At 35.8% G+C, this 12651-nt stretch overlaps 1 protein-coding gene and 2 non-coding genes across 5 annotated transcripts in view; all 3 read left to right on the forward strand.

Annotated features, from left to right (window-relative positions):
• The first annotated feature begins 13 nt into the window (after positions 1-13).
• On the forward strand, positions 14-86 carry TRNAR-UCU (transfer RNA arginine (anticodon UCU)). The gene has a single exon. It is a non-coding gene; the product is annotated as a tRNA-Arg (tRNA).
• A 76-nt stretch (positions 87-162) lies between these two features.
• On the forward strand, positions 163-235 carry TRNAR-UCU (transfer RNA arginine (anticodon UCU)). Its single transcript has one exon. It is a non-coding gene; the product is annotated as a tRNA-Arg (tRNA).
• A 10939-nt stretch (positions 236-11174) lies between these two features.
• LOC104606953 (proline-rich receptor-like protein kinase PERK1) overlaps positions 11175-12651 on the forward strand; it is a 36883-nt gene continuing 35406 nt past the window's right edge. For all 3 annotated transcript variants that reach the window (XM_010272405.3, XM_010272407.3, XM_088902440.1), the window contains exon 1: positions 11175-11784. In XM_010272405.3, the coding sequence (XP_010270707.1) occupies positions 11565-11784 (220 nt within the window). In that variant the 5' untranslated portion in view covers positions 11175-11564. The remainder of the gene's footprint in view (positions 11785-12651) is intronic.

Below are 12651 nucleotides of genomic sequence, written 5' to 3' on the forward strand. Positions count from 1 at the left end.
TTACACTGAGGCGGCGCCCGTGGCCTAATGGATAAGGCGTCTGACTTCTAATCAGGCGATTGTGGGTTCGAGTCCCACCGGGCGTGTGATTCTTTTATAACTTTATATGGGCCTCGGTGTCTTGATTAATGACTACTGTATTTTTTTAAAAGTGTGATACGGGCGCCCGTGGCCTAATGGATAAGGCGTCTGACTTCTAATCAGGCGATTGTGGGTTCGAGTCCCACCGGGCGTGTTATTCTTTTATAACTTTCTCCTTATATGGGCCTCGGTGTTTTGATTAATGACTATTGTATTTTTTTTAAAAGTGTGATACAATCGATGTAAATTCTACATTAATAAAATCGATGTAAGATTTTACATTTGATGATGTTTTATATTGATTTATGATGTAAAATTCTATTCCATCCAAACTGAATCGGAGTAGAGTTTTACATCGATCATGATTACATACTCCCTCCAAATGCTAACAAAATCTAACTGGTGTAAATGTTTACATCATTCTTGATTTACACCGATTCCAAACGCAACCTAAAAGAGCTGTGAGCGTTGAGAAACAAATCACTTGGGCTGATTTGCATTCGCCACCCATCAATCAAGTGAAATGTAGGTGATGGGACCTCCGGAAATCAATTTTTCATTTAATAGTGACTCTAAACCCAAAGCATTAGCTGAATCAATCTAGTTAAGATTCAAATGGGAGGGGAAAGGGGTTAGGAACCCCTCTCCTGGTCCTATAGGTGTGACCCTATAGGACAAAACCAAGCCACAAGAACAAATCCAACACAAAAGAAAAGACTCTCCAAATTATTATTATTGGTGGAGGGTGATTTGGTTGACCAACCACGAAGAGACACGTGGCAAGCCCGAACTGTCTGGTGACACCTTGGCGCCACATGGAGCATGTTAGTTAGATCTGAGATGACCTAAGCCGACCTACCGGCTTACATCTCGACCTAGAGAGGACAATAGATCGCTACTTGACAAGGTGGCACACACCACCTCAGGAGTGCTTGCCGAGGACCTCGAAGGTCGACTTCACTCCTTTAGTAGCCAAGGACTTGATTAGCCAACTAACATATGGAGTACCGAATTACTAGCCTACGTGATGCATCACCTTTATCTAGGGTAGTCCGCCCTACGGTCCCAAGTTAAGCGGCAACAAGGGGTGAGCATTATTTAGTTAAAATTGGAATAGCGAACCGAATGCTCATCCCTAGCGGCGACACATTATCTACTTGGCGTGGATGAACCTAGCTCCCGCACGACTTAGAGAGACTAGATGAAGATCACCACCCATATGGGGTGAACATGCTCTGAAAATAGCAAACTAATAAGGCTCAATGTGCCTAGATATTCGGGTCCAGACCTTAAGCCCAAATTTTAGGATTGGACTTGGATTGACCATAAACCCAGCCCAAGCCGCCCGACTTACACCCCTAATGAAAATACTATTATAGAACGACCAAGATAGGGGGAGCCACCCAACAATTCTATAGTTTAAGAGGCTCCTAACATTAAATAAGCATGTTTTTCCTCTTGGGGAGAAAGGGTAGTATTGCAAAATCCAATCTTTTGATACATAATAGAGGTATAAAGTTGATAAAAATATTGATATGCCTCAAGTGTATGTATCCATAAATAAGGGTATGGAGATTTATGAATACACAAATACATACAGAAGGGATTTGGGATATTTTAAGGTTGGGATGATGGAAGGCATCCATCTCAAGTTGTTAAAAGTATCGATCTGTATTGATACACAAGGTGTTGGTATCCATTACATCAATATTTTGATGCTTGTTTAATTTCCTCTAATTTTTCTTTGATTAGAAATGCAGGAGAGGTACTGGCTATCATTGCTGTCATAGAGGATCAAACTGCCATTAGAAAACATTTGTTTAAAACGCCATGTTATAAGCTTCATCAAGGCTTAATTAGTTGAAGGAGACCGTGTTAACATGGGCTACAATTTACGCCGTTTGGACACCAAATCGAAATTGAATTTGGTTTAAACTCTCTCTCCCTCTCATTCTTCCCTCTTTTTCTTCCATCAAATTGTCAATGAGGTTTTGTAACTTTTGTTATTTTCACAGTCCAAGAGAGAATGAGTGCATCATGTGACTTTGGGTTGCCTTTGAAGACGATGCAAATAAGTGTGAATGCAAATATGTAGAATGTGAAATGGTTTATATAAATTGTAAAGTTGGGTTAGTTTTGCATTGACAAATTTACCTTCTTACTAAACAGGCTTTTAGCTGTAATGGATGCAAACATTAATTTCAATAAAGTATATACGATTTTTTTTTTTTTTATCAAAAGCCCACTTGAATGCAAATTTACTTCTTTTTTATTATTAATGTAAATATGCATTGGTCTGTCATTTGTCAATACATAAATGTAATGTTGCCAAATATGGGCAAAATTGTACCAGAGTACAAATTTACCCTAAACTGGAATTTACACTCCATTTAATTTGCACCATTTCCAAATGCAGCTTTAGGCAACCACCAACCGGACAAAATTTCCGGCATAAATCACCGATGTGGTCTAAATGCCTTTTCTTTTCCCCTCCTCCCACTCTCTTTAGTCAAAGGGTTAAAGTTGGATGAATTTGAATACGAAGAATTAGCAAAAGAAGAAAATTAGTTCTTTACTTCCAATTGGCCCACTAAATCGATCTAGACTCGATTCTTCATGTAGCATCCCATTCTTGTGAGCTAATAAGGCATGGGTGTTCGTCATTGAAAAGTTGAACATCTTTGAGGAAAGGATAGTAAGATCATACAACATGTCACAATTTCTAACATTCTAAACTTGAACTAGATTTGTCTTCAACCTAAAATTTCTAAATACTTGTATGAGATGCTTGGAGAAATCATGTGTATGTAATAGAATGCCTTTATATAAGCACAACTTGCTATGGGCTTAGTGTAGCGTGTCGGAGATCACTGGCCTGTTTAATTTGGAGGTGGTTTCATGCCTAGAGGCTAATTCCGCGTAAAGTGATAGTGCTTATCCAATTGCCTCCGAAGTAAGCGGGACAAGTGCTAGTTCCGTTGATGTTGCGACGTGAGCCAGAAGAGTCGAAGATGATAGCTTGCTCATGAAGTTAGCTGCCTACCACGTCGTGCAGGTCGCTAAAGGCCTCAATTAGTTTGATGGAGGCAGGGCACCTCTTATGCCAATCTAACACTTTCTAGGGCATCCACAGGTTGGCCTGCCGAGGTGGAGTTGAAGAGGTTGAGATGGGTGTGACGTATCTGAAGTACTCCCGATGTCAATACTTACATGGCATTGAGGTGTCATATGATGATTCTACGATTTCATGTGTCACGGTGTCATTGGAGGGCCAAATCACCCCTCATCAGACACGAATTCAGTTCTTACAACCACCAGCTTAAGAGAAAGGGGGTTATTAGTGATAAATATCACCAAATACCAGAAAAAAAAAGAAAACAATCCTTTTAAAATAATTACAAGTTTGTTAATTTATGCACACCTCAACCAATGAACATTGGTGTGCAGTTAAGTGCACCTTCTGGTATCTCAAGTACACTATTGATTATGGTCTTTTCATTCAGCGTTTCTCTATGGACCACACCTCTCTACCAACTCCAATGCTGATTAGGCTAATTGCCTAGCTAGATGACATCTAAATGCTCACAGGATGATTATATATTGCATTTTTTGTGGCACTAATTTGACTTCTCATGTGAATATTAAAGTCTTATTGCTAGAACTACTTTTGAACTTCTTTGGATTCAACTTCAACCAAAAGAGTTGCAGGCCTCTTTCTCAACCCCATCTATTTTTTGATATGACTACATCAGTGCAACCTACTTGTTGGCTAACCTTATTTCATATATTCTCACCAAATATATTGAAATTAATTTTCATTTAATTTTAATTAATATTTGAACTAATTGCCAATAACATGTTCTCCCAATTTGCTACATTTCCACTAATGATCAATTGGCTTACATCACGACCAGATTCTCCATTGCTCATTTTGGTTTTTCTTGTGGCAACTTGAATGTGGTTTCCTCACTATTTATTGTTGGGGGTGTCAAGGGAGACTCTGACCAAAGGACTCCAAAGAATCCAAATCGGTCCAAATGGGAACCTTCTGTATTGCCATAACATAATATTCTTTGTTTCTTTGGAGAGAGATTCTCTCATATTTAGCAATCAATTATAAATAGAAAATACAAGTAGTTCAATTTTAATTATAAAATTACTCTCACGTTAAGGGGTCTTTTCTTTCTTTTTTTTTGAAGAAGCCCGTAGGTATGAGGCCTAAATGAAATAACAGTAGAGTCAAATCAGTCATCCAACGGGGCTTGAACTATCTTTTGAGCATCACCCTCAATCCAAACATGAGTGGTTTGTAAGCCTTTGGCCATTTGAATACCTTCTCAGAAGGCGCATGCCTCTGAGATATCCGGATCAGAGAGGAAAACTAACCGCCCTACCAAATAATAACTCACCTTTGTAGTCTTTTCTTCTTTATCAAATTATTTCAATTTTAATAACGCAGGAGTGCTTGGATAGAAATGAATGGTACTCCATCTTAACATTTTACTCCAAAAGATGCCATTAATACAAATAAGCATTAATTATATATATAAAATATTAATTATAAGTGCTAAACATAATAAGTTTAACGTAGTCAATGCCATTGATAAGGATAAACAAAGAAGTCTCTAGTTTCAAATCTCAAACAGAGAATGCAGCATGAAGTGGTGGTATAAATTAAGTTTAATTGCAAGTTCCATTATTAGTTGCTTTCAGCAATTTGATGAACGACTTTCACTTCTGCAACATCCTTGAGTCCCTCCAAGACATGGACAATCTGCTAGGTTAATTTTAAGAGAATCAGTGCCAATAGGATGAACATAAAATCTCAACATAGGTCATCAGTACCCACAGATATATCCAATATTGATTTTCAAACCAATCAGAAAGGAACTGTCTTTCCATTCAGGTGGCACCTCAATGGTTCAGTCATGGATAAAACGGATGAATCCATAATGTCATAAATTCAATAATATAACTATACAAATAGATAAAAATATTAAATTATAAAAATTGTAGAAAAATTAAATATATTTATAATATTAAATAAAAATATTAATGATAAATGCTGATCAACATTATTAATGATTAAAATGACTGGAAGCTTAAAAGAAAATAGAAAAAGAAATTAATATTAAATATCTAACTCTTAACCCACTACCAGGTAAAAAATACAGCAGTTCGATGGCCGGCCCAGTTAGGGTGTCAATGGACCGGTTTTGGATTGGACCCATCTAATTCAAAATCAATTTGGACGGATTGGACAGACTAACAAGACATATTGGATTGGACTATTCCGACACAAAATTAAATATTTATTAGATTGCATTCCACTTGGTCCAACTGTAATAAATTTATATTGAATTGGGTTGGATTAAGCTAATATTGGGTCCATTGATATAAGATAAGAATATAGGCGTCAATGAACGAGATTTGGGTTGAAACCAATATAAATTAAAACGAATTTGAACAGATTATATGGTCCAGATATTGAATTGGACCGGCCCAAACTATTCATTGGATTGAATTGGACCTGGTGATTCACACGACTGCCGGTCAGTTTGACCAAGGTCGGAATTAACATTGTATCCTAAACACTTACCGTGCTCATGAGTGGTCGATCATTGGGTTCACCACGCAGACAAGCATCTGCACAAGCAACCACGCGCTTCATCTTATCGGGATTGTAATCCTTGGGCAACCGTGAATCAGCAACGGCATCATAGTTGCCATTTTCTATAGCTTGTGTGAGCAAAGGCCTCACCTACGATTTCAAAATAGTGAGATCGATCCTGTAAATTTAGCTAGTCTTATACAAATTGTACAAAATAAGAGACAGCTTGTTGAAACAATTAATCTTAGCATGATAGTAAAGACCCAACTGAACTTAAATTCTATTAAATTGATGAGATAAATTGTTGTAGCTCTTCGTGCTGAATCACAGCATCTTTCAAGGATTTAGAGATTTAGATGTAGGGATTGGAGGACAAAACGTTTGCTCAGATGAAGGACATGCATACTCACCGATCGAGCCTACTTGACGTGGGGAGCATCCTTTAATTAACTCTATCAATGTGACCCCAAATGAATAAACATCTGATTTTGTTGTTAATTCCTTAGATGATACACACTCTGGAGCAATATACCTATGGAAAGTCGAAATTAAGTTATTAATTTAATGAGAAAAAATGAAAAGAATTAGAGCAGAATAATAATCACAGCAAATACACTTGTTTGTCCAATTGCATAGAATTACTAAGCTGATATGAATCACTAGGACTCTCAAACCATAAGAGCTAAAACCATTTAATGACTTTTTCTTTTATTTTGCATTGGCAAATTATCAATACAAAGTTATAGTAAATAAAAAATCATACCCATAATCACAACCAAAATTTGAGGTTTTGTAATAAGTCAATAAGTAAGGCCACGTTTATGCCCTTAAAAAATGACAACCTGCGAACATGAAGGAATATGGTCGCCTTTCGATTAGGAAACAACTTCGACAAAGACAAAGAGGAAGGTGGAGAGTCCCTTGATGACGAGGGCCTAAAGGCAGTCGGTGTTCTTAGCCTTTCGAGCATGAAGGAATATAGTTTTAAATAAGAAGGAGCATTTTCGTATAAAATTATGTGATGTATATACGGGTGGAGTTGAAAATAAATACTGATTTATTAACTGGATTTGACATAGACTTCAGTTTTCGTACAAGGGTAATGGAAATTTTGATTTCTGCGATGGAGAGATCGATAAAAGCCCCTATATTATAATATTTATTAATTATATATAAATTTATATAATTATATTTAAAATTATAAAAATATATTTTATATATTATATTTAAAATCATATATAAGTCAAAAAGTATTTAAAATTTTTTGACATTAAAACGAAGTTAAAGTGGAATCGGATTAAATCCAAATCCGATCCAAACCCATTAGGATTTGAATTTGAACCCAAGGTCTTAAATTCTGATAAGAGTTTAGATCGGATTCTGATGCACATTTTTACTAATCAAATTGAATTCACATTTTGATGAACCCGAATTACATCCCTAATTTTGAATCGATATCTATCAAATATGCACGTAGAAATTTAAACTCCGCTACCCATGAACTAGCATATAAAACATGTAAATATATATTAGTAGATGGCAAATGGTGGCAGCCATTTTGAGCTATGATATCTAATTCCTCTCTTTTTTCCGAAAAAAATATGTTCTTTTAGATGGGTCGAGAAGTTATAACCAGTATTCAAAAACACCAATTATTGGGTTATTTCATCTAAGCATTGAATAAATGCTGGATTTTCTTTTGACAACAGGAATTTATAGATTATCTTTAATTTACAAGTTGTTCTAAAAAAATAATTTACAAACAAAAAAATACCAAATTGTAGGCCTCTGAATTATGTATCAAGAGTTTTTCATAATCGGTGTTTAGATCACTGAGTTTTGTATGAGCATTATGATCAAAGAATTAGGAAATGGCTGACATATATCATGTCTACGGAGTAGAGGGGAATTGGTATTTTGGTTTTAGTTCAGGGTTTCAGCGGTTGGATATTCTACATTCACGTGTTAGGAGGTTTTCTTTTTGTGAAAGGGATTCAAAGTCATTTCCCCAATTCTTTAATGACTGGCATGGAATATTATTATCCGATCTCGGATTAAAACAAAACAAAACCTAACTAATTAATTTCATATATAAACTCTTTCGTGGATGTATCTAAAATTCTAAATTGTAAAATTGTCTCTCTCTCTCTCGCTTTACCTCCCAACGAAGTCATAGATACGTGGTCCATTGCTGAATCGATATCACAGCTAAAACGATCCAGTGTTAAGACCTAGACTTAGTCAAACTATCAACCAGATGAATATATAGGTTGTATTTAGTTGCAATGCAAATAAATTTATACTGATATAAAATTATGACAATGCAAATAATTTAAATCTAGATTCTACTTATTTTTATTTCAAATTTTAACTTATTTTGTTGATTGCAGTAAAAATAAAGTAAATTAAAGCATAAGACATAATAAAATAAAATCCAAAACAAAATTAAACAAAAATTTACAATTTTTTATGTACACTCCCATGCATTTATATTAGTATAAATAAAATTGCAGTGCAACCAATAATGAGGGTACATACCCTATTTGAACGAACAGTCCCACCAACTACAATATGAACGAATATGTAGACAAGGTTCAAAGTATCGATATGCCCCTATGTATCGGCGTATAGTAAAAAAAAATTAACCACTTAATTAATATTTTTTTGGTCTATTTTTCAAAACTTGATCTTTTGAAATATTTTTTGTCTTTTTTATTAAAATTAATGGGTCATGAAACACCTGTATATGTCGATACCAAAAAATATTATACGACAGAGCGATACTTTGAACCTTGCATAGTCATTATTCTATATTTTAGATAGAGGGTGACATTGTGATTTGACCTTGGGTCTCTGCAACGAGTCAATAAAGAACACTACCAATTGAGCACCATCAACTTAAGACAAATAAATGACTGTGGGGTCACCATAAATTGCCATATGTTCTATATTTATTTACCGGGCCCACCATTTGATCGGCCCTACCTTAGAACAGCTAGGCCAAAGGCACTTTTAATTAAAGGATAACCCTCAAACTTTTTTGCAATTAACTGCATTGTTTAAAACACGTAGTTCTGCAAATAATGACAATATCAGGTTGTTAAAATTCATCTAATTGTCTTGAATAATAGTATCAATGCTTTTGATAGGACCCTGTTGAGTAAGGGTGCAATTGAACCTATCCAAGTTGATCTTCAGCGAAATGTCTTGCCTTAATTAGTTCAATTAAAATACTCTAATATATATATATATTTGATTTAAATTCTATTTATTTATTCAAGTTCCATTTGACTATGCATTTAATAAGTTTAAGTTCAGCTCAAAAATCTCAACAAACTAATATACTTTTATAGTTAGGATTATAAGAGAAACTTTTGGGCCCTAATATCAATATAAGTAATATATTTAATAAAGTTTTAAAAAGAAGTTAATTTTTTCAAAATAATATCGAAAAGGGATAAAATTATTGTTTATCATCTTCTTCTTATATATTATTTATTAGAGCAGCCCGCCGCCACCTCCAGCACACCTCTGCCTCCGGAGGTGGGCAGCGGCGGTACTGGTCTATTATCCGTCAGCACCATCGCCTCTACCTTCACCTCTGCCCAGCACCATCACCTCTGCCGACGGAGGCAGAAGCGGCAACGGTGCTGGTCTACCATTCATCAGCGCTGTGGCCTCTGCCCAGGGCAGAGGCAAAGACAATAGGGGTGGCATTGGGAACTGGTCATTCCATTTTATCCTAGAAACGTATAAATAAAATTTATCGAAAAATTGGGAACCGGTCATTCCATTTTATCCTAGAAAAAAACTATTGATTTGATAAATAAACTCTTGACTCGGATAGTTGAATCATTTGAATCGTTCAGCAGTTTTTGATTATTTTTTATTTCTTTTATCAAAACAGGCCATCCTTTCAAATGGAATGGTCGGACTGTTCAACCCAAGAACCGGACTCTGAACGGTTTTTTGTCTTTTATCTACTGATTTCAATGGTATTTGTGGTTAGACGTCGACCAAGTCAACAATTATTGAGTCTCATGAGCGTATAGCAGATCTAATTGATTTCAATGGACCCAATCTTCAATGCACAATATTATTTTAGATGCATGTACGCAATGCATTAATTTCTAGCTAGGATGTTGACTGTGGTTTGTAAGGTGAATTCGCACCGACCTGTCATGGGGAGAATTCTCAATGCAAGGTTGTAAAAAGGGTGTTAGAAGGGAGTGGGCACAGGTTTGTTTTGATGGAAGCTGATCGAAATTGATTCGATAGAAAATATTGAGGACGGATCCAATTGGGTTTACAATTTTTAGACCTAGAACTGAATCAATCAACTAGTTTTTGAGATAATGAGATCTGATTTAATGGATTTAATTATAATAAATAATAAATAGATACATTTAATATATATTAATTATTACATATTATACATTATATATATATATATATATTATGTATTATATAAATATAGCTCGAGTCGGGTCTAAACCAGTTCAGGACTAAGTGGAATCAGTTCCAAACAGATAATAATTGGAAAACTATATCAGGATCTCAGAACTGACTGTCAGTTTTAGTTTCTAGAACTAGAATCGGGCCAATTGGTTTGGGTCCATCAAGTCGGACCTGACCCATTGACAGCCCTAGTCCCAATAGCCATTACAGATGTACATTAGGAACATCTTGCTAGAAAGACAAGGGAGATGTTCTGAATGTATGGCTGCAATGACTGTTGGGACTTGTGTTGAATGGTCCGAATAGGGAACCACTCTGGAGTCCTGTTCTCAAATTGAATGGTCCGACCATTTAAACCGAATGAATGACCTGTTCTAACAAAAAAATAAAAATAAATAAATAAAGTAAAAAATGGTCAAAATCGCTTTTGGCCAAAAGTGGTTCTAGGATGAAACAGAACCAATCAGGCAATTGGTTCTCGGTTTTTTCGATTCAACCATTCGATTCGGTTTGATTTTGAAAACATTGGACGGGACTAAGTCCAAAAATAAAAATTCTATAATCATAAAAAAACTTTGACCAATCAAAACCCCTTTGATGAAAACCCATCTAATTACTGAGTACTTTATGAAAACTTGGTCCTCAGAAAACAATCCTTACAGCCTTTTGTAGCCGTTGCAACATCCTATTGTTTTCATTTACAGGAGATAGTCCAATGCACAGCTGTGACGATCAAAACCTGTTATGATTCCATTGATTGGTTATAAGTTTTTTCTGGTTTCATGTGAGCACAAGTGCGCCAAAAAAGAGCAGGTTTGGGCTCAAAACGTTTTCAATTCAACCCGAACCTTACCCAAATTAGCTCTAAAGCTTCTAACCCGCATACCCAATTAGGTTAACGAACCCGGTCCAGCTACAATGTCAACGGTTTGGCTCCCATTGAAAGCCAAATCGGAACCTCAATTAAGTTGATCCCTAACCCAATAGAGTCTACTTATAAGGATTTATCACTTAAGCCCACCCACTGACATCCATCCCTACCCTTGCCACAGTCCTTCCTTTGCTTCCATTCCTCTCTCAAGTTTGCTTCTTCCTCCTGTGGATCCCAATCTTCTCTTTGCCTCTCCACCATCGCCATGGTTTTCATACCTGAATGACTCCATACATGCATCGCGTCCAGTATCTCTTCTATTTGCAAGATATGCCTCTATTTATGGAACACCACCACCACCACCATTTCCACCTTCACGACTTCTGGAGTCACTACCGCTGATTTCACCGACTCCACTGTCGCCAGAGCCTACAAGTTCAGAACCGTCATTGTCGCCTCCGTTGCTACAACCTTCTACAGATTTTAGCTCTATTGGCGAATCCTCTGGGCCGACTCTCACCAGGATTGTTAGCAGCTGGAATCATGGTGGTTATTGGTGTAGTTTGGGTTATATTATTATTATTATTATTATTTGCTTGGGGTACGAAGGTTAGAGTTATCACAGCTGGAGTCATGGCGGTTATTAGTGTAGTTTGCGTTATAGTATTATTATTTGATTGCTATAAGAAGAAAAAGGGAGAAAACGCAGCTGGAACTGGAAGTTCGAACATCCGAACCTCAGCCCCTGAGGCTCCAAATAGAGGTTAGAATTTCTCTTTCTTCTTTTTTTTTTAATTTATGCATTGCATTATAGGTAGAACAGCCTAAGATAATTGTCCTACATTGATGAAAAAACTGCAATCCAGAGGACAAATGAAATGACCAATCTTGATATTAATCACTAAACTAACATTTTATTAATAAGAAAAAAATATTTACCATTATGGCTAAATCTGACCCACTACAGACACATCTTTGAGATCTAGTTTCTCTAATTAATTAAGATGTTGGAAATAAGAGGGACTGCATTTCCAAAAAACATCGAATTTATGAGCACAAAGGAAGTTGTGAACATAGTAATCAAGCAAGAAACTCAGTCTGACTGACGGGATCAAGCACAAAGGAATTGCGATCTTTTCGTCCGTAGAAGGTTATGTTGGGATTCTTTGATCCAATTTTACTGTTTTTCTCATTATGTTAAGGTTGTATTTGATACCATTTCTATTTATACTTGTACTTACGTTGATCAATACAAATTTTATTTTGTAAGTATTTTTTTTGGTCTCAAATGCTTTGAATTATCAATACAACATTTACCATTATTGCTGTTTGTTGAGAAAGTATCAAATTTAGTGTTTATTGCCAACCCCCAATTTAATGCTTTATGTTTTTAATAAAGAGTGGTTATTTGACGTGATGTGTTTTAGCATAAATTTGTATTGATCAATCTAAAATACTGACAAGTAGAAGCAATAATGGTACCCAAAACAACATAAGATAGCTTATAGGCTGTTTATGTGGGGCCCATCTTAGAAAGGCAAGAGTGACTACAATCAACATAGGAATGTACCAATTGGGGCCCACCTTGGAACTCCTAATCTTTCTAGTTTAATATGTATGTATTTATAAT

Source organism: Nelumbo nucifera, chromosome 4, assembly GCF_055504915.1.
Source record: "Nelumbo nucifera cultivar China Antique chromosome 4, China Antique-T2T, whole genome shotgun sequence".
NCBI lineage: Eukaryota > Viridiplantae > Streptophyta > Magnoliopsida > Proteales > Nelumbonaceae > Nelumbo > Nelumbo nucifera.